General features: G+C 41.0%; 1 protein-coding gene across 1 annotated transcript in view; it reads right to left on the reverse strand.

Annotated features, from left to right (window-relative positions):
• cdh2 (cadherin 2, type 1, N-cadherin (neuronal)) overlaps positions 1-26,754 on the reverse strand; it is a 62,527-nt gene that overhangs the window by 35,343 nt on the left and 430 nt on the right. Inside the window, exon 2 of the mRNA XM_080861845.1 lies at positions 25,114-25,222. Coding sequence (XP_080717971.1) covers positions 25,114-25,222 — 109 coding nt within the window. The remainder of the gene's footprint in view (positions 1-25,113; positions 25,223-26,754) is intronic.

Consider the following 26,754-nt stretch of genomic DNA (forward strand, 5'->3'; position numbering starts at 1 on the left):
TTTTTTTTTTTTTTTTACAACGTCTCTGCCTTCACGGGGAATAAAGCCTGTGCCTACATTGCATAGCTCTGTTGTCAATCAAACCCATGCAAATGACTAGTTCAGGTAAAGACTGTTACAGTCCACTGCATCCAATTACAAACCTAACCACACACACACAAACATGTCATTTTTGTTCACTTTTTTGATTTTTCTTCTTAAGATTCACACCAAAAAAAAAGTATGCTTACACATGCTCACATATACTGTTTCCCTTTATCCATGTGCATGCTCACAACAGTCCAGCGCAGCAAGTTGGGGGATTTTATACAACAGAGAGTGCCTGTAAATGGATGGATGTGATTTACTTACCTGCAGAATATCATGTAAAATAAAAGCTGTTGGGGGAAAAAAATGCGTGGGGATATGGGACCAGTTCCGGGGCCATTATGTCACGTATAGCACAGTCACAAGTTCATGCTGAGCTTTCGAGAACAAAGCTAATGGAATTCCTGCTTCTCTGCCTTTGCTGTGAAGAAGTCAGGGCACAGGGAGAAACAAGGAGAATGCATGTGAATCTGCTTTGGCTGGGAAACAAAGCAGCAGACAAAGGAAGATGAGGCTGACAGCTTCTGGAGTAGACTATTGTATTGTAAGATCGAGGCTGCTTCTGCATCTCTCTCGAAGAAAGAAAGATGAATTACTGAGTCATCCACACAGGAAAAAAAATACGTATGCATCAATATAAACTGTAAAAAAAATATGCATTAATCAGCTGAAATGTTGCTATAGGGATGGAATGTGGATTTTTACATTTCAAAGCAAAAATATTAGAGTAGGAGAAAAGGAGATGAGAGAAAAAAAAAAAATCACTCTGCCAAAAAGGCCACAAGGACATTTAAATGCTTCCCTTTCAACCTAAACAAAGCAAATGAGTCATCGTGGTAGGCAGACCATTACAGTCACAGCTACCAACCATTATCCTCATTTTACTCACTTGCCCTATGCCACACACCATGAGACACTTGGAAATCTCTCTCTCCCTCGCTCTCCGAAACCCTTTCACGTGAACAAAAACAAAGCAACGTGATTTTGAAAATCTCGGCACTGTGGAGTTAGCGTGCATCTTCTGAAACGCTGGGTAGAAGAGACAACGTAAAAACAAAAATTAACCATCAAAACAATGACAGGAAGAGAAAAAAAATCCTGTAAGGACCGAAATTCTTCAATGACAGGGATTACTGCCACTGCCAATATACAGAGTGTGCACGTTTGCAATTGGTACATTTGAATCAATACGTGTCAAATTCTGCTTGAAACACAATTAGCCCGTGTTTAAAGAAAAAGATGGAAAATACACAGAAGGAAGATTAAAGGTAAGTCCAATGTTCCCCTCAAAAGCTTGCACGTCAACACATGACAGCTTGTTATTTGCTGCACCAGTCGAAGAAAGCAAACAGCGAGGAAACCATGCATTTGTATGAATTTACAAACAGTGTCTTAGTGTGTCAACTGAGCTTATCCTTTGCACTGTTTCTTTTGGTTCCTGGGGATATCAAGCCACAACTGAGATGGTGAATGCGTGCAACTTCTTTTGACCTGACTGAACCTTCGCACCCCCCACACTCAGTTTGAGCTCAAAGAGATCAGCTAAGTGGAATGGAGTGGAGTGTGGGGGTGGTTGGGTGCTGTTATTCTACGGCTGCATCAGCCACAAGCCTTTACTGCGAGGCAATTAACATCCATCTCAAATCTTTATCTCAAAGCTGAATTTAAGTTTGAGTTAGAATATAGAGGATGAAAATAAAAAACTTGGATCAAACACACACTTAGATCAAAGCGGATAAAAAAGGTGCAGGAAGAAGAAAATCTTAGAAACCTGTCCTTTGTGCGAACAAGGAGTTTAAAATAAGGCAATTTACAAGAGCAAAATGACTGTGTGGATGCAAATATACATTTGGGCATTAACAAACATGCACAAAAACAAGCAGGTGACAGCATAATTCATACACTGACAAGATCAAAAACAGAAGAGAAGCAAAAAAAAAAGCACGACAACCTTAAAATGAGCTGCCGAACTGGCCATTTTCTACAAATCCCGAAAGACACAGATCATCTGACTCATACTGTGCAACAAGCTTTTTATTGGCGATTCCACAGTTTCATTACATCAGTGGAAATACACCTCTGTTTTAAAGTAGTCTGCCAAAAGTTTACTTTAAAATGAACTTCTCTGTGGAGAAACAGTTTCTTGGCGTGATCTCTTGAACTGATTTTGTGTATTAGTCTAAGTGTCGTTTTCTGTAATGCTGTAATTGTTTTAAATGGATATTAAAAAGATTAAAGAAAAATATGTGGCGATCGTGCAGATATTTAACTTTTTCTAATATAGCAATTTTTTTTAAATTGTTGATTTTTAAAATATGATTTGCAAGCAAACCGCCCAAGCAATGCTGCCACCAGTTGTTTGTCTCATTTAAGTAGAAAGTCGGTATGTTGCGCGCAAGCGGTTTGGGTAGAATTCCGAATTTATTGAATTTTTTTTTTTTTTTTTTTGGTCTTTATTGCAGACGTTTAGCCTCTGTCGCTCAATGTGGCACCAATTTGTAAAAGAGACACATCTTTCTGTTGGAGCTGCTCACTTTCATATGCATGACTTTTTCTCTTTTTTTTCTGGGCAGAAGCAATTTAACACAATCCAGTCTAGAAAATTGACATGCTGCATTGGAGTCTTCACATTATTCAGCAAGAGCAAGATTAAACCTACCAAAAAAAAAAAAAAAAAAAAAAGAGTCTAATTCAAAAAAAGTTTTCCATTCCAAAAAGCCTGTTGATCAGACAACGTGTGCCCATTTTAACAACGTGTAGACATGAAGATGTGTACGCTTCCACAGTTTCCTCCCCCTACTGTGCGCAAAAAAATCTGTTTTGCAAATCACAGATATAAATTCATATTCGAAGTCCCTCCGTGGTAACAGTTGCTCGGTGCAAATGCAACATCAGGTGTGAACAATTAGTCCTGGCATCGGTCCAGCACAAGGAAGTGTCTCCTCTCACAAGCATTATCCGTGTTAGGGGAACAGTTGAACATTAACATGTGGGGAGCATGTCTGTGAACTGGACTCTTTTTTCTTTTTTTTTTTACTCCCATGCAATCAGCTGAACTAAGTGGGTTAAAAAAAAAAAAAAGAATCTGTGCAGCTGTGCTTTATTACACACACAATGACTCCCAGATTAGGGAAGCTGGAAGTAGCGAGGAAGGGAATAGATGATCAAGGGAGAGGAGGAAAGGGAGCTACAAACACATCTGTCCTCAGTTTGTCTGCAGCTAAAACACCACACCGCAAGCACGGCCATGTACAAATCTGTCTTCGCTTGGAAAGGCCGCCTGCGGAAATGTTTCCAGACCTCGGGTTTTTAATACGAGGACTCGTGGGAATACTCTGTTGCCTCATGGTGATAGCGATGTTCGTCAGGGTCACACTAACATCGAGAGCGGTGGCACAAACAAGCAGGTGGCACAAACATGTGAATCACTGCAGACAGCTCCTCACACCGCCGGCCAGTCTCTGCATGTGTATCACATATCGTTGCCCAGAGTTTTACAGCGAATGACGAGCGCTGTTTCCCTGCTTTTTTTCCTTCATGCGCCCATTATTTAAAAGTAAGGGAAAAAGCAGCCTGATTTGTCAGCACAATTCTTTTGTTTGGGCTTTTTCTTTCTTATTTCTGTGCGTTGCAAATGTGAAATATGGTTTTCAAACTTTAAGCATGCAATGCTGCCTCCACGTGAGTCACGCTAACAGACCCGGAGACACAGAGAGCGAGATACATAGAGGAGAGGGAGAGAAGAGAGGTGCTATGTTTGGTTGGTGCTGTCCGATTATTCTGCTTCACTGGAACCTCTCAGGCAAGAAAAAAATAAAAAATAAATACATTTTAAAAATGCCGGTTTACAGAGTGTTATACCAGCCGAGGCAAGATTCACCAAGAAAACATCCCGCTGTCATTAGAGCTTACTGAAAAGCCTTTCTATCTCCCTTAGAAGAGCTTACGCATAGAAAGTGATTAAACATCAAACCACACTGTTGCACCCTAATCCAACGCCAAATTCCTGATGTGTTCCGCTGTTTGTCTTGCTTTCTTCCTTTATGTATTCATTTGAAAAGACAAACTAATTCACATTGAATCCTGTGCTTGAGAAGTTCTGGTAAGACTTTTTTAAAGGAGAATTACAACTTACTTAACAAAAAAGGTATTCTTTTGGGGGTGTTTTTTGGTTTTGTTTATTAAGGACACTGGTCCACTTTTTCATTACTTGGAAAAGGCCAAAGTCGGATCACGTTGGCAGGAACTGGCCAGCAGGCACATGACGTGGGCGCGATAAAGCACTGCTTCTTTGTTGGAAATATGTGTCGGAATTAAATTGTTCCAGGTGGGGTCCTGTTTTCTTTAAAACTCCTCCGATAGGCCTGCAGGTACGAGAATAGCAGTTTTCAAGACTGAAAATTGATCCTACTTTTTAAAGCACATGAGCAGACCAAGAGGAGTGATGGGGCTGCATCTCGTGGTGTGTGGCTGATTTTCTTGCTCGCACTGTTTCTCATCTAGGGCTGTTCTCCTCAATTATCCACATGCCTCTGATTCACTGGAGTGGGCACAGGAATTAAGTTTTTTTCTTTTATTTTTTTTTACGAGTTTAATCTCATTACTTTCATTGGCTGATAACACTCTGGTAGAAGTAAGCTTATTATTTATTGTTTTGAACAAAGTATCTGCGCAAAATGTGTGACCACCCTCGGATGAATACAGGGATTCGGACAAGCAGTCCAGGGGTGATAACAATAAACTTTTATTTATTTTTTCATATCTTATGTGGTCGGGGTATGGCACAGCTGCTTATGAACTAATATGATCTCCTGTGCTACTCAATTTTCTCTAGGACCACACAGGACAGATGCGGCAATATACATGGACACTCAAGATGTACAGCCTAATAACTCATATTATATGAATTCAATAGCAGATGTCTATGGCGCTGCATGGTTGTTGATAGGAGCACTAAAACAAACTTTAATAGCTCAGTTTGTTAGGCCCGCTAATGATCAGCAGTGATGACATTTGAGCTGTAACTCACTGTCCATCTCCACCTCAATGCCAGAGCAGACTGTAATTCTCATTCTAACACTATACATGGGTGTCGAAGAGATGCTCCACCAAAGCCGAGCGCACATAAATAACTTTCTGCTGACATTTTTACAGTCTCAACAGCTCTGTGACGTCACTACAGTCTTTGTGGAGCCCTAAAGCTCACCACAGTATCTGATTCACCAGCTCTTGTTTTTGAACGAAAGCAGAACACTGGATACTTTGGAAGGTTATTCATCAGCATGCGATTTGGCATCTGCGGGCAAAAAAAAAAAATTTGTTAGCAAAGGTAGGGCTTTGGCAATGCAGCAAAATACAGCAAACATGTCATGCTATGAGATCACAGACTGCTGGCCAGCTGTGTCTGTTGATGCAGTGGAAACCTTTTAAGCTCCTGCAGCATATGGTTTGAATCATGCACATCAGAGTCAGACTGAGTTTTTAAAAACAAGCAAAAGGTCCCGCATATTTGCAAATGCTGAATTAATTAAAAAAACTGAAGAACAAATTTCAAATGGATCTTGATGTGCAGAAATGCTGACAGCGTACTTGTGTTACCAAAAGAAAAACACTTAGCCGGCTGTTTCATGGGCGTCCAGCAAATGTTTTAAATTAAAATCTAGATAGCTATTGACAGTGAGCATCGCTCGGTTTGACCCTTTAAGCAGCAACATGCATTTTCCACCTCTAAAAATACTTTTAAGCTGGAACAGCTCAGGTGAAATCAGACTGGTTCAAATTAAATACTGTAAACCGCAAACTCTTTCTATCAGCACAGCAAAGCATTGTGCGTGTAGCCATAACATGCTAGACTACAGGCTACAATGCCCGCCATCGCCTGCACATTTTCAGTAGTAGACACACATTAACAACAACTGCCAATCACGCCGATGCAAAACTTTAGTTTATTGAGTGCGAAGGCCGTCCTTTCTTTGAAAGGCATTATGCCGTTTTTCAAGCGCATTACTGCACTGAGAGAAAAGAAAATCAACATAAAAGCAGAGAATAAAAAGACAACACTGAGAACCATTGAGTCCAGCTGTGTAACTTGCATTACTAAAGTGTCAACCAGGGGGCTGTTAAAATCATTAACACTGTACACAAAAGGCAGGAGGGGAAGAGCAACAGGATTTTTTTAATGACTGATTAAACAAACACAGCAAAATAGTAACTGATGAGTCGCTTATTGAAGACATTCAAAACTACTTTGGAGTATAACATCGGCCTAATGGGTCAGCTCCTTTTTCTAAATACATCAGGCGGTATTATACCCCTTTTTTCTCATACAATTCAGCTTTATATATAGAGAGATATCAATTAAAATGCTTGAACAGTTGAGACAGTCAGTTGTTATTATGTTTATTCCCCTTGTAGCTGACAAAATGGTCTCCTTGGTGCGAAATCTAAAACCTCTAAGGCCAGAAACCGTTAGTTGATATACTCGGATACAGTCTGGGAAAGGGCGTTGTCCATGAACCTCAGCGCGTTGCTTCATCTTACATTACACATCCCCCCCACCATCCTTTGTGCACAGGGACAATAACAGCATTTGAGCGGAGGGCATCGGAGGGATGTCGAGGGGAGATCCAGTTACCTTCCCAACCACTACCTTAGCAACATACGGAAGAAGTTCAGTTGCATGACAACAGGTATAGCTTACTTTATGTGTATCTGTGCTACTTCACAGCTTGAGGGGCTTTTTGTCCAGCAATTTTTACCAAAAAAACAAAAAAAAAACAAAAGCCCTGCAGAAATCCAGTGACAAATGTATAATAACTACTTTAACATGCAAGCAAGTATCTGGCTTATCAGCAAGCTCACAAAAATCAAAGCACTAACGCACTAACGCTCCTTGTGTTTGTAGAAATCTAATAGTATCACCTCTCTCATTTGTGCACTCATTTACATAATGTGGGTGTAGAGAGGTCAAAGATCACCCCCATAACAAATCCCTTTCAGGAAGAACACACAATGGGCAGGAGCTGAATGCTTTGAGCCTAGCAGCAAAGGGGAAAGTAGCTCCTCCCTCCCAGCTCTCTACTATAACCCCTTATATTAACCATTTGAAAAGTATCTTACATGCTGCATTGTAACCTGAAGCAGTCCGTTGCATATTACTTTTTGGCCAAACAAGAAGAGCAGAGGGAACGAGACAGCAAGACGTGCTACAAAGGCATTGTGAAGCAAAGAGAAAGAGGAGGGGGTAAAAGTAGTCCTCTGCTTGTAGGTGTTTTATTGTATCCTGGCCCATTGCAGAAACTGCAGGGCTTCTTTCAGCTGTCACATTAAAAGACCCATCCATCAGAAAAAGAGCAGACACTTTCCACTGTGCTGGCCAACACTTTTTAAACCAGCTAGTGTAAATAAGATTTCCATTGGCACTCATTATAGCCAGCATACAGGCAAGGCTAACATTCCACAGAAAGAAAACAATTAAATTATAGACATGGTGAGTGGGGGATTGTTGCACACTAAACAAGCATAGCGGAGACTTGACTTTCTCCAGAATACAACCCACCTAAAAATGTAGGTTCATTCAGCACTGTCGTTAGCGCACGGCGTTATAAGAGCTAGAAATACGATTTCATCCTCAAGTTAGTCTGAGGGCGGCTGCTTCGGAAACCTAACAATTAAATATCGTGACTTCTGTCAAAATAACAGCAGACGCATTAAAGTGTCAGCAGCTGCGATGTTTGAAGATAATGTGTTGCGTTTCGAGCTGGTGTTTTTATGCGAAAGGAGGTTAACGTGACAGCTGTAGCAACCCGGGATAACGGGAAGACCTGTAAGCACAAACATTTGCCTTTTGACCTCACTGGAATCCACATTAGGAGGTCATCTGCATCATAGATCCCCTCACCCCCACCCCTTGCAGATCAATGGCAGCTGTGAAGTGCATTTTATAGGCCAAACAAAAACCAGAGTTAGGATTTTATTAGCGCTTACAACAAATTACATTTTTATTCTCATCGCAATACGAACAAAAGTAGAAATTTTACTTTATTTACGTGCGGCACGGATTTACACTCAGCTTTCAAAAACTACATAATGTTCAATAAAAGTTTGAATATAATTAGTCCATTAATTATTAAGTGAGCATAGGCTAATCCTTGTTTGAGATCCTTGTTAGCAGTATTGCATATGGATCCAGATATACGCAGAAGCTCTAAAACAGATATACATACTTCAGTATTTACTTTGAGCCATATTGTCATTGCTAAAAATATACAATGCTAACTAACGCTTGGGAGTCACCTCAAATCGTGCCAGTTTATTGTCTAAAGTGGGGGTTTGATGTTGTCGTGCATGAACAATATGACAGTAACACTATGCCTGACTGTGCGCCTGGAGTAAATTAAATTACCATCCATCTCATGACATGGTTTCACAGAACCAAGTACACATTTGCATATATTTACTAAGAAAGAGACAATAATAGACAAATGATGTGAGTGGTAATATGAGAAGCCTCCTTTTTGTACCACAAATCCATCAGGTTATCATCACCGGGATCGTTTGTTTTCTTCCATGAAATACTAAAATGTCTGATGTTGTCCTTGCAAATGTCTCTTTCAATCCAGTCAGAGTCTTCTGCTCAAATAGACCAGTGGGAGCTGAGCTTTTAAGATCCATGTAGCATATGGAACACACTAAACTGAGAGGGAGTGGCGCCCATGGGTTAGATTTAAACATGGACAGACAGCTGGTGCTGTGAGCTAAGACAGCAGAGAATTTGTATGGAATTCAATTCCTCCTCTTTTACGGCTGTGGAATTGTGGGCAAATTGTGAAGCTCCTCTGTTAAGAACATTAAAGGGTTTTTTATGAGCCTGCTTGCAGAGAATGGGTCATTTTAATGAGGGGGTAATGTCCAGTCCATGCTCCTCGTCGCTTTAACTGCACGCTGCCTCAAAGCACACGTTGGACCTTCAGCCACATCAGGGACATCTGGCCCCTCGATCTACAAACATGGCCCTTAATGGGCAATTACAAAGTCCAGAGTCTGGGAATATGCTTCGATTTATAGTTCCAATGCATCCAAACCCAGAATCCTCTGTCTATCATGACCACATTAGGTTACATGAGACAGGAGGCCCATCAGACCTAATAAGCCTTATCCTTTCCAGAAGATGGCCATTAAACTCCCTCCTACTATGCCAGCACAGCCATCAGCACCCAGTCTAGTAAATTAAACAAATGAATGGCGTCCCCAGTATTACAATTAAAGCATTGAATAACATCAAACAATGAAGCTCATTGACGATCTACACTCCATGAAGAGAATTAGATAAGTCAGTTATAAATCACTTATAGGGAAGACGCTCAGTGCGTACATTTTCTTTCAGTCTTTTAATGTCAGGCTCATATTCAGTCCTGATTAATGCCTGAATGTTAGCTTTCAGGAAGGGAGGGTGTGAGAGAGGCAGCTTGCACAGCACCATTTCAGTTGCCCCAAACAACCTGTGGCTTTTGCCAAGTTGAGCCCTCTTAATTTAAGTTCCTCTCTTCTTATTTCACTCTGCCTACGTCCTTTTTTCAGTTGGGGGTCTCCTGTTTTTATTAAATCCCCTCCCCTCCCTTTCGTTACAAACACAACCATGTTATCCATGTCAAATCCATTGGAGTCAGCCTGGGGAAGTCAATATGGAGCCAATAGATTATGCGCTTTTTATTAAATGCTGAGGCAGACTTTGCCGAGAGTATGACAGAAAGCTTTAAATAACTAACTTTTTAAAGGCAAGAGTTTTTAGTGGAAGGAAAAAAGATTTTTTGATATAAAAAAGTGCAGTGTATACAATACACAGTGAGCCAAGAGCTTAATGAAAAGTTGGGGGGGAAATGAGTTGTAGTAAACTCTGAAACAATGAGGGATTTTTGCAAGGACCAGAGAAAATTAATGAAATGCAAGCAAATAACAGAAAAAAATGTTGGTCAGATTCCTTAGTCCTCCAGAGTAGATGCAAAAACAGAAATGATACATGTATGAAATATCAACTTGGTGAAAAACCAAAATTATGGCAAAAACACAAACAGCATCAAGCCTCGTTTTCCACTGTCTTATTTCTTTTAGCAATTAACACCTGCCAACAGCCTTTCACCCTCCTGTCCTGAGCCGCAGGTGTGAGGAGACCAATGTGTGACCTGATGAAAGGCACACTGCCAGTCTAGTGGCAAACAGTCATTTCCCCTCACTGATAGGCCACTCTTAATTTAGAGCAGCCTAAGGAGGTGTTCTTAGTCACCACCACACACACACACACACACACACACCGACACTCACCGGCACCGACACTAAAAATAAACCATTACCACCAGCACGGCCCACAAGTCGCACATCAACCACGGCAAACCAGCTATTCCCTGCCTGATAAGATAGCGCGTCCTGAAATTAAACACAGGCAGAAAAAGGACAGACAAAGGGGTGAACATGGGTGTCACAGGTGAAAGTATAAATCACCACCTGTACAGGACTATTGCTCCTACTCTTCGCACTGCTCACCCAATGGCCGGAACCCTGGAAGTGACAGTGAATACTAACAATGCGAGCTTGTGTCTCATGGGCCTCCGTACAGCAGGCGCAGAGTAGAATCATAAATGAGCGACTTTGACAGAAAACAGCATTGGCTTATAGAAAGAAAAGGGGGTGAAGGATGAGCAGCAGAGGACGCAATGAATTTAGAGGTTGGGGGATTTTTTGATATGACAGGGGGTAGTTATTTGCTGCCAGCAGCAAGCCCTTTACCAACAAAGGGCCTTTCATATTTCCTGTGAACAGAGACAGAGACTCCCATTAATCCCAAAGGGAGGGCTCATCGCATGCTTCTAGTCCGCACATAAATTACTTTTCTTATACCCTTCCTCCTGTTACTTCTCACTGTTTAGAGCATCACGACAAACGAAAGAAAACAGAAGTTGGCTCCGCATCTTTTATGTTTGAGGCCACTCTTAAAAAAACTGTTATGTTAGCGCTAACTCATACCACATGTGCCAACGTTTGCCACGTTTCAAGCCGCAGCCAGGAAACTGTGGCTACCCCACTCTCTGCGTGACTCTCCTCATTTCTGTCTCTCTTTCTGGTACGGGAAGAGTGAAAGAATTCTGCCCAGCTGTCACGTTTTCCAGCAGATGAAACCCCCCTCTGACGGGCAGAGAAAATGCCAATCCCCACTTAGCCAGCACAGAATGGAATTTAACGGTGGTGCACAGGCGCATGTATACACATGCTCAGACCCCTTGTTGGTCTGGTAGAGGGCATGATAAGCAACTAGGGAACCACCGTTTTCACCTGTGGGGCATGCTAGCAATGGATCTGCTAGAAGTGGATAGCAGTGAAATGGACATTGATATGAAATGAAAAAACTAACATCAATGCATGCCACCTGTGTCTCAACTGCCTTGTTTAAAAAAAAACCCACAAATCAACACAAATCAATTGCATTTTCCAAGCACACTGCAGCAGGACATATAAATGAAACCCAGGGTTTAGGCGGCGCAAAGGCTAGACGCTTTCTGTGACCGGTATTCATAGAATGCTGCTCAGAGGTTTTTAAATACCTACAAAGATGCTTTGGTTGTTAGTCTCACTGTCTGTAAAAAAAAGCAACACCAGCCACACTGTTGCTGTGAGACTAAGTGTTGCTGAAATTTGTACGAATCTTCTTTATAACACCGTGATTTGCTGACATCGTCAGGCAATTCATTTATGCAGCTCTCCTTTAGAAACGGCATCACTCTAAATAAAACGTCTAAATTCTCATATCCTAATAGCAGCTGCATGCTTGCATGCACTATATGCATAGTCTAAATTCTGAAAAACATAAGTGCATTTAATTGAATGCTTTTTTTTTTTGGTCTATGGAAAAGCCTCAGAGTGCAAAACTTCAATATATTGTAATTCCGAAGATGTTTGCGACTGTGTTGACAGTCAAAATTAAATAAAACTAATACACAGCACTGACACTCATAAATAAATATTCTCCTCCAATTAACTACCCAATCATTCAGCGGATGCATAATGAACAATATGTGCCAGTGTTGCCCACTACAGTCACTCTGCACAGAATAAGCCTGGTAAATGCAGAACAAAGCCTTGTTTGTGTGTCTGACCTCAGCTCTCCAAGACAACACATTCTTGGTAGGACAGAGGGGAAACATTCAAATGGGTTCACCGCAGTTGTTTTTCCGCTATTTATCCAATAAGATCTCCTTTAAAAGACAAGCTCTGTGTGTGTGTGTGTGTGTGTGTGTGTGTGTGTGTGTGTGTGTGTGTGTGTGTGTGTGTGTGTGTGTGTCCTGTGAGGAGAAGGGCGGGGGAGGAGACAGCAGCTTTAAACAAACACTAAGTACTGACTTAATATGCCATGTCAACCTGATGTTCTATGCTCTTGGTAAATCATCAACAGCTGTCTGTTGTTTAAAAAAAGTTCTTTGTTTACTCTTTGAAAGGATAATCAGTGGAACAGTGTTTTTGCAAAATCACCTCACCATCATTGCTCCACAAAGGAGTGATGTAAGTGAATGCTAATTTCTCATTTCCGGTAAAAACTTGACTCAAACACTAATAATGACAAATGGACTAAGGTGGCCAGCTAGTGTTCGGACTGTGTGTTCCTGACTGACAGCCCTATCAACCACCAACCGAGATTAGAAATGGCAAACTCCATGAGAGCAGAACATGATAAGTTAAAAGGTTACAAACGGCCAAAAGCGCCAGGGCTGCATAGTTCAAATAAACATCGCTTTCATTTTATTAAAGCGACATTATTTACAATACAGGGCAAAAGTCTGAAGTCAGATAGGTGCTGCAATTTATTGAGAAAAAACATAAAAACAAAACAAAAACAGCGCGTGTACAAATCTACAAAGCTTGAAAGTCAGTGTTTGGTATGGTCACCTTTTTACTTCAACACAAGCTTGATCTTAAGCACCTCTTTTGTTTTTTCCTTAAGTAGTCTTTGGGATTAGTTTTCCGAACTTCCTGAATGACATTCAAAGAGCTCTTCTCTGGATGTTGGCTGCCTTTTGTTCTGTTCTTTGTTAAGATGACCCCACACTGCTTCAATAACGCTGAGGTCCATTGTGGGTTTTTCTATCCAGCTATGCCTTTACTGCATTGGAAGTGCGTTTGGGATTATTGTCATGTGGAAAAGTGAAGCCAATCAGACACTTTCCAGGTGGTACTGAATGGCGGATCAAAATCTCGATGTACTTTTCTGCATTCATAATTCGTCAGTTTTGACAAGATCTCCAACGCCGTGTTTTACAGAAGATTGTACCTCCCGCTGTTGTACCTCTCTCCTGACCTGCTTCGTACATAGTGACGGCAATTTAAACCAAAAACTTTCATAAGACCTGTTGCCACTAATTTTCAGCCCAGCTTTTGTGCCATTTGGCATACTTTAGCCTTTTTATTCCTCTTTCCCTTACTTAGAAATAGCTTCTCATAAGCCACTCTTTCACTCAGACCATTTGTGAAGAGCAAGTGGGGGGTAACTAAATGGTCAAATGCATCTTTCAGGTCCTGTGTCAGGTCTTTGCTGTATTTTTCCTATTTCTTAAGGACATGAATTTCAGATACTGTGACAGGCTGCTGGCTTTTGTTTTTCCATGAACGATCCAGTATTAAGTAGCTGGACAATTAAAAAAAACAGTCATCTGAAAAAGGTTAGGTAAAAGAATTGGACTGAAAATGAGTGAAACAGCAGCCAAAGTTGAATAAACCCAAATGTAAAAGACTTTCAGAAAACCTTGAGAAATGCTTATTCAGAACCACTTTAAAACATCAGAAGTAAAATATAATCAGACATGAGGGGTGGCTCAAGACTTTTACACAATACTTACTCTTCTTTCTGACAAATTTCATGGCTTTTTTTTTTTTTTAAAGAAATGCTCTAAAGAAGAAATGCTTTAAAGAAGTGCTGCAATCGGTCACAGACTGCAAAATGTCCCACATTCTGAGGCGGCCCCTGTGCAAAGATGCCGCCTGGATTGAAAATGTTAGGATGTTACAGCTTATTCCCGTCTCTATATCTGTATCTGCGACTGAAAGGGCACAGGCAACTCACACCTCCAAGAGAAATGAGGAGAAAGTAAAAAGGTTATGAGTGATGTTGCAAAACTCTCTCGCCACTGTGTTTTCAACACACATTGTAAATTTCAAATAAATACACGCTGAAATTCAGCCAGATATATTTTTTTGGGGCTTTACTTTTTCATTTCCAGCATTTTGTGCTCCTCCTCTTTTGTAACTGAACTGTGTGTGAACCTGAGATTTAGGTGACAGCCATGCTTAGCTACAGTGTGATCATACCCTAAGTGCATGTTTTTCCATCAGCTGCCACCCACTTGTCTGCAGCACCAGCTCGACGTATAAGCTCTTGCGATATGGAGCTTTTCAGGTCCAAAATACACACTCCCACTCATACCCACCCCTGCTACCCACAGGCCAAGATAATATTTTTTTCCAGTTTTATACTGTACATTTTGATAAACAGTCCATTTAAGCACAAAAACAAGCCCCACCAGCGTAACGCATAAGTAGGCACTGCACTCACCAACAGCACGTGCTGCTCAAGCTCATTCTCATGCATTAGTCCTTTTACCTCAACCTATATCTATTTTCCTACAAACAAACAAACACTTGAAAAAATATCAGCCCTCCTTGGAGGATGGTGCAAGTAGCATAATTTTACTGATTCTCTAAATTGGACTATAGTGAAGCACGCACGCAATATCTGAGGTACATATGTGAACGAAACAAATGCACGATATTAAAATTGCCCTTATTTTAAACCGCACTGAGAAAGTTGTCTAATAACTAAAATACATTTATGGGACAAGTCTCTTGTTTTTATCTATTTCCTTTTCCCCTGGGATGTAATTGCAGACCTATATACAAACAATGCATCACAGAGCTTCTCTACACTATAAAACCGGTTTTAGTTGAATCCAGTAAGATAACAGGTATGATTATGAACACAAAACCAGCGGGGCTGTAAAACAAAATAACATCATAGCATGTTGATCCAATATAAATGCATCCCTCCCCCAAGATTTTACAGGCTGGGAGCTCAGAGGGAGGACAGGGCTAAAATAACATGTACTCAATCTTCTCTATTCACAGCTCTGGTTCGCCACAGTCCACACAAACATTCTTTACATGCTTCATTTTATTCAAATGGTTTTTCTGCCTGTTAGATTACCCCATTGTCTTTCAGCCGCAATAAAGCATAAGCAAGTGAAGACAAAAAACAAAAAACCAAAGAAGAAAGATTTGTGATTGAAATAAAACTCCAAGGTCCTTCAAATTATCTTTGCAGAAAGGCTCGCAAGTGGCTCTGAATCCATCAGATAATAATGACCTCAGTTTAAGATTGGCTGCTGTAATGTGTTTTGTGCTCCAAGTTTTAATCCTCCATGGAGTCTGCACATTACATACCCCGATCTCTCCCCAGACATATTCATAGAAGCACTGTGATTTTGTGTAATTCTAGCTGTATGTGCTCTCGCTGTCTAATTTATTTGAAAACAATTGGTCAAACGCTGTTTAAAAAAAATACAGTAATAATTTAAATGAAAGCAAAAAAACTAATAAAAAAAAAATCTGGAGAATAAAGCTGCCCCCTCGGTTCGATACAAAGTTCGGCTCCTTAATAAGCACATTTTATTTTCCCTTCTGGGTGTGGGTCCCTCTATCACTAGTGACAGGCGTGAAAGGTCAATAACCTTGGCTCATAGCCCTCGTATGGTTAGCAGTGCCGCGAATTAATGGTTCAAGGCGTTATTCCAAACTCTTCAAGTCAGCCAAAGGAAGCTTATCTTCTTCAAAGGTCACAACATTTAGATCACTTAGTGTGACAGCGAAGAACTGACACAGGACCTATATACAGTAAGACCGAGCATATTCTATTTGTGAGAAATCAGATGGAAGGTAGGTGGGATGTTGTTCAGCATCTTCAAATCCAGGCCATACAAAGTGTAACGACTTCTGGTACTCTATCTAAAAAGCTATTGAGGGGCTTCTATTGTGTTTTCAATGAATGTTCAGTTCGTCAAAGTTCAATTTTATTGAGCAATAGTTCAACTCACTACTTTCTGATCTTTAGAAATATACACAAAGGGGAAAAGATAAAGAGCAGAGACATGCAATTCTCTCGACCAATTCTGACTTTTTCAAATCCACATTCACAGCATACAGAGTGATTTCTGAAACTTCTTTAAGGCCTTATTGAGTTTTTTGTTGTTGTTTTTTAACCTTGAATCACACAACACCCTGTATGGGAAAACAGATACACTGTACTTGCCATGCATTTCCCTTGGCTAAAAAAGATCAGTATGAGTGACCAGAAAACAGCAGCACCTGCACGCTGTAAAGCACAGCACCAGTCTAACGTCTGACCCGAAGGTTTTTGTTAAGACTACTTTTTCTGCTTCAGGCGTCAAGAGACTAAACTATGGAAACAGCTGGGATTTCATAGTAGTTTCATGGCCTTGACTGCTTCATGGCATTGGGCAAATTATCTGATCTCACCTTCCACTAGTACAGCTATGATTTTCTTCTTCCAGCTATGTGTTTTTGCCCACCACAACCATCTTGGAATCTAGACAAGTGTGCCAACAGGTTTCCTGCTAATTTAAACAAAGAAAAAAAACACTGACATGCAGAATAAGATTTCAAAGTTAGGAATGTAAATATTGATTTTAATATTAGTGCTCATGCAGATCTAATGGGCAGCTGCTGCCAGCTCTCTGACACAGGCAGATTCTATCTGCCCAGGATAAAATGATATAAAGCCATAAAGAAAATGAACAAGTACGGAAGAACTCGGGACACTAAGCATGGCCCAGTACTTGGAAGAAAGTGGCCATTAAAATAGTGGCAATACCTGAGCTGCTTTGACAGGTGAGAATAGGCAGACATGTGTAATATGCCCTATAATTGACATCACAATGCTGTTGTTGTTTTTAGGGTAGCTGAATAGAAGTTTTAAGTTTCACCTAAAATATATTTTTGCTTTTAATATTTGAATATCTTGAAGAATAATGCAGAAGTCAAAGGCTTGCAGGACTTGCAAATTCTGCCTGTTTAGACACATTTCATCTGAATCTTGTTAAACATGGATAGATTCTTAAAAGCTGATTTAACATACCTCTGCCTCAAATCTCACTTGTGTTGTGAAAAAAATATACATAATGCCAGTTCGTGCACTCTGCTTAAAATGGGGTTCAAATCTGGGTTAAAATATGTGTGACCTGTGTGTGTGACTTGCATACATAAAAAGGCTAAAGACAGGGCTTGCTCTGTTCGTTATTTTGCACATTTGCAAAAACATATCTCATTAATATTCATTTGAGATCTGCCATTGTTACAGGCAATGTACAACTGACTGCTTCTTTTGTTAAAACTTTAGTTTTTGCAAAGTTTGAAGCTCTGCTTTGGGTCAGTGTCCTGTTGTGGGAGGAAACCAGCTCCAATCACGCAGCATCCAAAGAGTATGGCATTGCATTGTAACAAGGAGTTATATAGCTTCCCTTGTTCAAGTTTTCTTCTGTGCAAACCACACCACTGCTAGCTAAGATCTCATATGAAAGTATAAGTAAGTTTTGCGGTAACATTTATATCTCAGAAATCTTACAGCCACTTCTAGCAAAGCTTTGCTAATGTAGCTACTTGACTGTATAGCTAGCTTACGGTTTCTAGCAAATGCTGTTCAATTCATAAAGAATAGGAAGGACAAAAGCAAGGAAACACACAAATGTCAGAAAAGGTACATTCATAACAAGAGCGATACCAATCGAAATCAGATTCAAACATGCCTGTTCTTTGTTCTTACGTACCTAAGCACCATATATCTTGGTTAAACATGCTTTGAACTATCAGACCTGCAGTTTGCATAACCAATTAGAAAAAAAAAAAAAAACATTACCCTTGCAGACCCTGTTCTGCTGAGGAGGCAGTGCAACTGGGGGGGAAAACGGTGACATTCTCCGAGATCTTTAATGTCTTAGTAAATATCGACACAGCTAATATAAACTTAGACAACACAGACCGCAAAGTGATATGTTGCTTACTGCTATAGTGCATGCTCAAATGGAGGCAAGAAATTGCTGTATGTCAATCATAATGTCCCTGGGGTTGGCAGACACTGGTGTCAGCAAGGCCTGGTAACAGTAGATCACTTGAGACGAGTAATACTGTGGGCTACATATGATGAGCCAACAGTTTGTGGGGAGAGAATGTAAAGAAATATTTACAATCGCCAGTCCAAATCAATATTACACTGAAAGCTTTAGGACCAAGTTTGCATATATATATGTATATATAATATATATGTATTCAACCAAGGTCACTGCAACCAAGAAAGAAAGAAAGAAACAAAGTAAAAGGACTAAATGCTACAGTACTGTCCTTGCATTACCCAATTAAGGCACATCAATCATTATATAGAGCCAGGGGAGTTCCTCCATCTTAAAGCACTCATCATGACGCAGAGGGGGAAGGGAAAAAAGGCGAGTGGTGGAGGTGATAGAGGACTGGATCAAACATGGAGATTGTCACAAGATACAACCTAGCAAGTCATAAGAGGCTAGTGTCCAGAAAAATGCTGGTGCATTGAAATTTCAGCTTGCAGCAGAACACAATAGTTGAACTGGCCTCTTCCTAAGCAGGATACTGGGCCTTTGTGAACACGGCGACAGTATGTGGGTCAATTAATCTATCCATGCTTCAAATTTCACTTGTTTGCTTTTGTCAGAGGAATAATACAAAGCCAATTCTTGTAGTCTCTTGATTTTGAGGCTTGAAATATGTGAGATATGTGTGTCACTTGCATACATAAAAAAGGCTAAAGACAAGGCTTGTTCAGTCTTTATTTTGCACAAACTATCTCATTAATATATTCATTCGAGTATTAGCTTCCTGGTTTGACCCTGCGCTCAAAGACTGCATTGTCTGCCCGCTGTCTGTCGTTCGTAGCTATGCAAGACAGGTAATGCCGACGACTTTTACACCTGAGCAGTAAGTGAATGCCTACTTTTCTGGTGGAAAGCAAAAAAGGCTGGAGTTAAATGTAACGCCTTACGAACAAAAGATTTAACAAGAGTGAGAAGCAGCGGGGGGAGTGGGAGGGGCTTCCTTTCACATGCCTGCCAGCATAAACGTGAGGACTCCGTGCACTCATGTAGCTTAACATAATGAGAAAAACAAGCACAGCACAGACAGAAACTGTGGGCAAAATCGAACAGGGTTATTGCACAATAAACAGCTGGAGAAACACTACAAAGAGCGCTTTCTCTGTAGAGACAGAATCTGTGAAAGAGACGTGGAGTTGTTTGCTCTACCAGCCAAAAAAAGGCTCTCCCACAGAAGAAAAATGACGCTGAAATCCACAAATCAGACCCTAGAAAAGAAAACAATTCAATCCAAAGTGATGATGTATTGTCTTCTAGGTGCAAGCTGGCATTTTCTTTTTTTTTTTTCCACACTGGTTCTAGCATTTCACTTGTGAAAAATAATACTAGCCCAGTTATATAGAGACATATATGCAGAAAGTCAGGTCAATACAGCTATTTATACATGGCCTCATTACACGGCGGGGTCATCTATTACACGTTCTGGGTGTTCTTCACATTAAATAAAACATATCAGAACCACTGCGCCAGGCATTCATAATCACAATAACTAGGAATGTTCCAGATCTTTTTCATGTCACTAGTAACTGCAAACGTGGCAAGATAAAAACTCATAAACTCCCTTAACCTTCATATGATCACGTGAAGGAATTCTATTGTGAAATCCCTGCTTCTCAAATCCATCTTCAATCACTGCGCTTTGAAAACAGACATTAAAATTGTGATTTGGCAAATGGAGTTCCACGTGTACACTATGCGAGAGGCAAAGGACCATTTACGACACACCAGTCACAGTCAAAATTATATAGCACGGCCTGACAGCCGATTTTCTGTCAAATCTTATGTTAACAGAGCCTTTAAACCTAGCTGGTTATAGAAGCTTCAGTCACCATTATACTTCGTCACCTCCACCTCCACCGAGACCTCTCTGGGCAGAACAAGCTAATTATATGCCAAGGTCGAACTTCCTACGCACACACACAGGCATGACAGAAGGGCAACTTAACTACTTCCAAGTGTCAGTGGTATGCTGTTAGGTGCCCATTGTAGAGGGCAGGGCCTGTAACTGATAAGAGGGACATGAACTGAGGCGATAAGAAGCTTCAAGCCAGTGTCTGCCCATTTGCCTCCAAATATGGAGCATTAATTTGATACTAGCTTTGATTCGGAGAAAACTTCAGCTAAGTTCAGACACCAATAAAATGCATCCTATAAAATCATGCCGCACAGCAGGCTCAGGAAGCGCACACAATTTAGCTACAAATAGGTGTATTTGCTTTCATACGCTAACATTACTAGTATTTCACTGTTACAGTATAGCCTTAGGATTGCAATGGAGCTATAATGTTCTGACAAATGACTGCGATGTTATTACCAATGGCACTCCAGTCACTCTGTTTCCTTGTTATATTGCCGGCAACTTACAAGAGGTTACTCTCCAAAACCATTTGCTGCCAAGATTCAATCTGTCGTCACAATATGTGGTGGTTATCTAGGCCACGCTGCTCCCAGGAAAGAAAAGGTAGAGTGAAGTCAGATGAAAGCAAATGTATGCAGGCTGATAACAATAAAGAATAAAACAAATTCAACCCGAACCCGACAGTGATTCTTTAGCTGGGAATTGGAGCGCAGCCTTCATTACAACATATTGATCTCAGCAAACAAAGACCCTGAATTCATTGATTCACTTTGAGAAAAAAAAAAGAGGGAGGCAGGGGCAGCGGACTGCTCTTTTGAACAAAGTTATAGTGAAAGTGCTGCCTTAGCTTAAAAAAATGAAGGGAGGTAAAAAGAGAAAGATGGCCATGGTCCCGTTGTTCCGCAGCGACAAAGAATATACATGAAATACAAAGAAAATATAATATAAAGGACGAGCGTCTCCTCGTAGTGCTCCTAATTTTCCCATACTGCATGGTAGTTACTCTGTGCCTATGGATCCCGTCTCGAAAATGAATTTTAATATCAATAAAGTCATTTTTTGAGATTAAAATGCCAAGTGCTGCCACAGAGTTTCAAAAAATAGATCCATCTCACACATCCCAAAAACAGAGATCTCAACAGCTCAGTAAATATCCTGTTTCTCCTGTTTTTCGGAGTTATCAGTAAATATTTCAACAAACAAAAGAGCTCTATAGATTTTTCCTAAGGCAGATCCATACAACTCTCGGTCCACTCAACAAAAACCATAATAGTTACCTACTGTCCATCATGCTGTTGGAGGGCAAATGCTTAGAAACCTGCAAACGTCTCAAAAACCCTAGGTTTTAAATTTGCGTTTGTGTCTCTAAGTGATGAATGATCATCTCTGCGGGTCAGAATAACATAAGGTAGAAGTGCTATGCATTTGCGGCCTCCCCCGGTGATGGGTCAGGACCTTTTTGGCTGGTATTCCATTTATCTATACTTCATCAGGAAACCCCCGACAACCTCATTCCCAATTTGAGGCTAGGCAGAAAGGTTGAGTGTGTTGCTGAGCACTAGGTCCAGTTTACAGAGCAGGTCGAGCAGGGTCATGTCTCACCAAACACTGGGGCCCCTTGAACACATATGAGTGGCCCCGGCTGTATTAGAAAGTTAACACAGAGCAGAGAGACAGAAAAACAACATACTGGGTTTATCTGGTTCAGAATTTTAGAATTTCCAAACAGATTTGTTCTTCTGCCAAAAGAGTAAAATCGGTTTGTCTAAAAGGTTTGCAAACATAGCAAAGAGGTGCATTTAGTCAAAATAATACATTTACTACAAATTCTAAGATATATTTAGCCTGGAAACATTTTCCTGATGTATTCTACTCGCTGATATTGATGCTGCTTTTTTCAATCCCTTTATTAAACCGGTCAACTGTAAATCCATCCTCCAAGTCATGCGTGGAGCCAGCCAGCCAACTGGGCCCTCTTGACACCAGCACATTTAAAGCACTTGAACCAAGGCCAAAGCTGACTATAAACATACTTCTTTTTCATCACCAGAGCTCCCATAATTGTCAAGAAAATAAGTGAAACTCGGGGCTCAGGGGTGGAGGAAAGAAAAATGAAAGCAGCATAGAAGGTTGGGAGGGGGTGGGGATAGCAGAACAGCAGCATAAGAGAGTGTATTAAACTCAATTAAGCTTTTGGGCTTTTCATTAACCCAGTTTTTAGGGAGGGAAACCTCTGCTGAATAATGCTTCAACAAACTCGCTTTGCAACCCTGCTTTAAAGGCTTCATCTAGAAAAAAACGGCACAATGTGTGTCAGCTCTCCAAAGCCGCAAGGATTCCATTAGAAACCCAGGAGCAAACCACCCGCAGCCGCAGCCTACCTGAAATTAAATGCAATTTAGTAAAGTCACTTTGTCAAACAACTAAACTAGATAAGGGGGAAGCACTGCCTTCACATGTGTGATGGTCTGATAATAAACAACTATGTTTGGTCATTTCTCTTCGGTAGTATCAGGCCAAAGCAAATATTCCGGCCTAAAAGCAAGGTCATATCCAGCCCCGTGGAGACATAGCGCCCAACTGCCCATGCCTGATGTGGTTTGGCATCTACAAACAATGAGCACAGCCTCCCTTGAATGGCTCATTGTAGAGGAATCCTTATAAAAGAATAGTTGTACTCCCTGACTTTTCTGTGTGTTGCTCCGCCATGTTACTTTGATGCAATTAATTATTACCAATCTAATGAAAATCAATGGGCTTTCACGTGGTTAGCAAACAGTTAAAGTCTGCTTTACACAAACCTGATTAACGCTTACTACTAAATACACATTGTTAACTGGCTGGCCACAGTTCCTATCATTAAATCCACAGGATGTCTTTAAATTAGCGCATACAATGTCAGCAGTTTCCATGTGAACCGCCACCATTTCCAGGTCTTACAGGCCTCGGGATGTGTATTGTCATTCAATGGCAAAGACGACGCTGCAATTAGATGGGACAAAGATGTCAGACGACTCACCTCCGAGGTGTCTAATGCATCTGGGGTCAAATGCAAAATCATATGATCAAAGGACTCATGTTACTGACACCAGACGCAATGCACTGATAGTATTACATGGGCCACTCCAGAAGATCCTCTTTCAAATAAACTAATCAAACCATCAGACATCTGGTGACCCTTCACCAACAACTTAAAGAGAAAACTTTGCATACTGAAATGAACCTTCATTGGTTAATCAGCTACTCCACAATTCAGCCAGTGTCTTTCCGATTCGTTATTTAAAACCTCCAGGCTCACAATTGACGACGTTAATGAAATGCGAGGAAACATAAAGCGTCAGCCTGCTCAGCGTGGCTAAAAAAGCATTAGTTAAAAAAATAAAAGCTTGCTAGTGAAAAGCAATATTCTACACCAGCATGGTGAAAGCAACGTTGTAAAACTTTGGGAATACTCTTCACACTGTGGGGGCTTTGTCTTTCAAAACATGCCACAGGAGATTTTCATTAGAGAATGCAGTTTCATTAACATCATCCCACGCTGCTGAGCTCTGCTGCATTACAATGACACAGGAGTGCCCCACTCTGTCAAGGAAATCTCCACAGAGCAGCAATGTGTCTGGGGGAGGGGAGGGCAGAGAAAAGAGGAGGTAAGGGGGGTAGTGTGGGGGCAAACAAAAGAGAACCTGATTACCCCCAGTCACGGCTCATCCACGAGCCGACGGAGGGAAATCCATCACCTGCTGGATCAAACAGGAACTTGTGCACAAGGTAAAGCCCAGTGAAAGCTGCACCCACCCATCGGAGCACTCTCTTCCCTCGCTCCTTTCTTTCTTCCCTCGGCACTGCTACCCCGCCACCTCCACCCCACAGACTCACACCAACGGCAGCGTGCGAGTTTTAGGCACGCGCTGTGAAATCGAGAATGTTTACTAGTCCAAATGACCTCAAGGCTCTAACCCTTCTGATGGCACAACGGTGATATATTCCACTTTTATTACCGTCTCCAGACCTGCGTACCATTTCACAGTAGCTGCATCCTCATTTCACCAATATTAAACTCCAAAGAAGCAGTATTGGTCATGCCTGCTGCAACGTAATGAACTGCTACTTTCTTGTTTGCACCAGTTTATATGCTGGAAAAAACATAAAACCCACTTCTGTGTTCAGCAAAGAAGGACTACTGCTGTAACAAACATTCCCCAGGATATTTAAATTGCTGTTATTACTGCTATTGAGTGGGCTTAGCAGTGTCACCCTGTAGTTGAGAACACTACCATTGTAGCAGGAACTTTTGAGTGTTTGACCTAACAGGCAAAATGTTTAACGAGTTTGATTGAAATCTGTACAGAAGTGATGATAAATTATGACAACACATTGCAATGCAATGGCATAAGATAATGAAAATGATTCATCCCTTCATTGGAAGGCAGGGAATGTTTAATAACTAAACTATTTGCTTGATTAACGTTGTGTAAGTGTTCGAATGTGTGAGTAATTGGGTTTCAACGCTTTGCAACAGGAGTCACATCTTCACTGGATTCAACAAGTTTTGATCCACCAGATATTAGTTGCTAAAAAGGTAAACTAAAAATAATAATAATACTAATGTAGCCACAGTGTTTGCCCAGCAGTCAGCTAACAATGTGCCTGGTTTTCAACTTGCTCTGAGATGAGAAAAAAAACCACCATGCAAGCAAAGCAGAAAAGAGCCATAAAAAGCTGAGGCACATTTAAGCTGGTTTACAAGGCAAACTACATGACTTGCAATACCATAGAACAGCACTAAAGCTAATTGTTTAAATCTGTCAGGCTTGTTCTGATCCTCCCTGAATTGTACCACATGGAGGTAGGTGAGCACGCTCAACTGATATGCTTGCATGCACACACTCGCACCCTCAAGGAGAGACATAACAGGGCAAGGAATGTTTCACTACTTACCTTTAAAAAGGGGCTGTCCTTTCTCGGTGATATCTGGCACCACAACCTTGTATACATCTTCAGAGAAGCCTGGCCTGCATGGTGGGGCACCCCTGCCCTCTGCTGCAATCTGTAATAGTGGGGTGGGGGTGGGAAAGGGGCAACAATGTCATAAATCAACCTTCAGAAATGCACTCCTGTTGCCTCCGAAACCCCTTGGTCACGTTCTGAAGTCCCTACAGTTGTACAAAAGCATCTGTTGTTTTTATAGCAGGGACCGCAATTAGGATAATGAGGCCAAAAGGGTTAAGCATTAGCCAAAAAGCATGGCTAGGCAAGAACAAGCTCCATTTGTCTCTGTGTAGGGGCCCAGGCACAGGGTAATAGCCAACACTCTTGGCCAGCCCCTCTGATCAACACACTACTCTAGACAAACACTCTTCACTTTGAAGTACAGGAACAAGGGAATAAAAAGTAAATGCTAACAATCCACTGTTGAGGGAATAAACATTTACGTGTGAATGTCTGAATAAACACCCTCAAACCACAGCGTTTTCTAAAGACTCTGCGAGGTTGTGACTGATCAATATGTTCCTTTTTATATCCCCCCCCCAATTTCAAGAAGAAAGCTGTAGTTGGGGGGACAAGATATTTAGAGAGTAATGTGGCTGTTGTAAAGAAAGAAAACAAAGCTTATGAAACTTGTGTTTCCATAAAGAGTGAGTTTTGCGCCAAACAAAGAAAACAGCGACTGTGAAGAACACACGCAGGGTATACTTATTAAGAAAAAATGCTCTGGTCTCCAGGCATGCCCAAATGTAGCCAACTAACAGCTCTTAGGAAGGGAGGCCTGGCCCTGTTTCTTTGCGTGCACTCTCAAAAGAATGTAAGACGAGAGGAGCCCCGCTGAAAAAGAGCATTGTGAGTATCCGTGCCACTTGCCATTCTTAATCAGAGGAATTTAAATGGAAAATGCTGGCAGAGAGGAGGGGTTGGGGGAGCAGGAGGAGGAGCAGAGCTGGAAGTCTGGCACGTTAGAATAAGGGATGTATATTTCTAGATACAAATGTTAACATAAATCACAGTTGCAGTTTTTTCAGATCCCAAAAAGCTTTCATTTAACTGCCTGATTGCTTTTTCCCCTGTTGCTCAAAGTGTCTGACTAATGAAAATAAATACATTTCCACAAGTCACCCCATTACACAGAGGGGTTCCAACCTTAAGGCTGGACAACAATCATTATCCCATCACTGAGGTGAAATTACCACAATAACATGTAGTCGGCTACTTTTCATTGTTCATCTTAAAGACTTTTCTTTTCTACCACAGATGCAATTAACTCGCCCGGGGGGACAGAGACACGCTGCAGCAATCTACATAAATATTAAACCAAACTAAATATAACCAAGTCATAACTAGGTTAACGTGGGCCTGTATCGCCCAACTGAGAACACATTAGCCTGCAAAATGATTGCAAATCATCCAAATGATTATTTTCTTTGTTTTTTTTGGCTAAAATGCGCACGCAGCATCTCTTGAAAAAGAAGAAAAGAAAGAAAGAAGCCATTTAAGTCAAAGCCACTTTACAGCGGATTTTTGTGTACTGTTTTTATCAAACTGCACACAATGTAAAGTGGCCGCTGGAGGGTCTAAGCACCGTGC

Source organism: Rhamphochromis sp. 'chilingali', assembly GCF_963969265.1.
Source record: "Rhamphochromis sp. 'chilingali' genome assembly, chromosome: 16".
In the NCBI taxonomy this organism is placed as follows: domain Eukaryota; kingdom Metazoa; phylum Chordata; class Actinopteri; order Cichliformes; family Cichlidae; genus Rhamphochromis; species Rhamphochromis sp. 'chilingali'.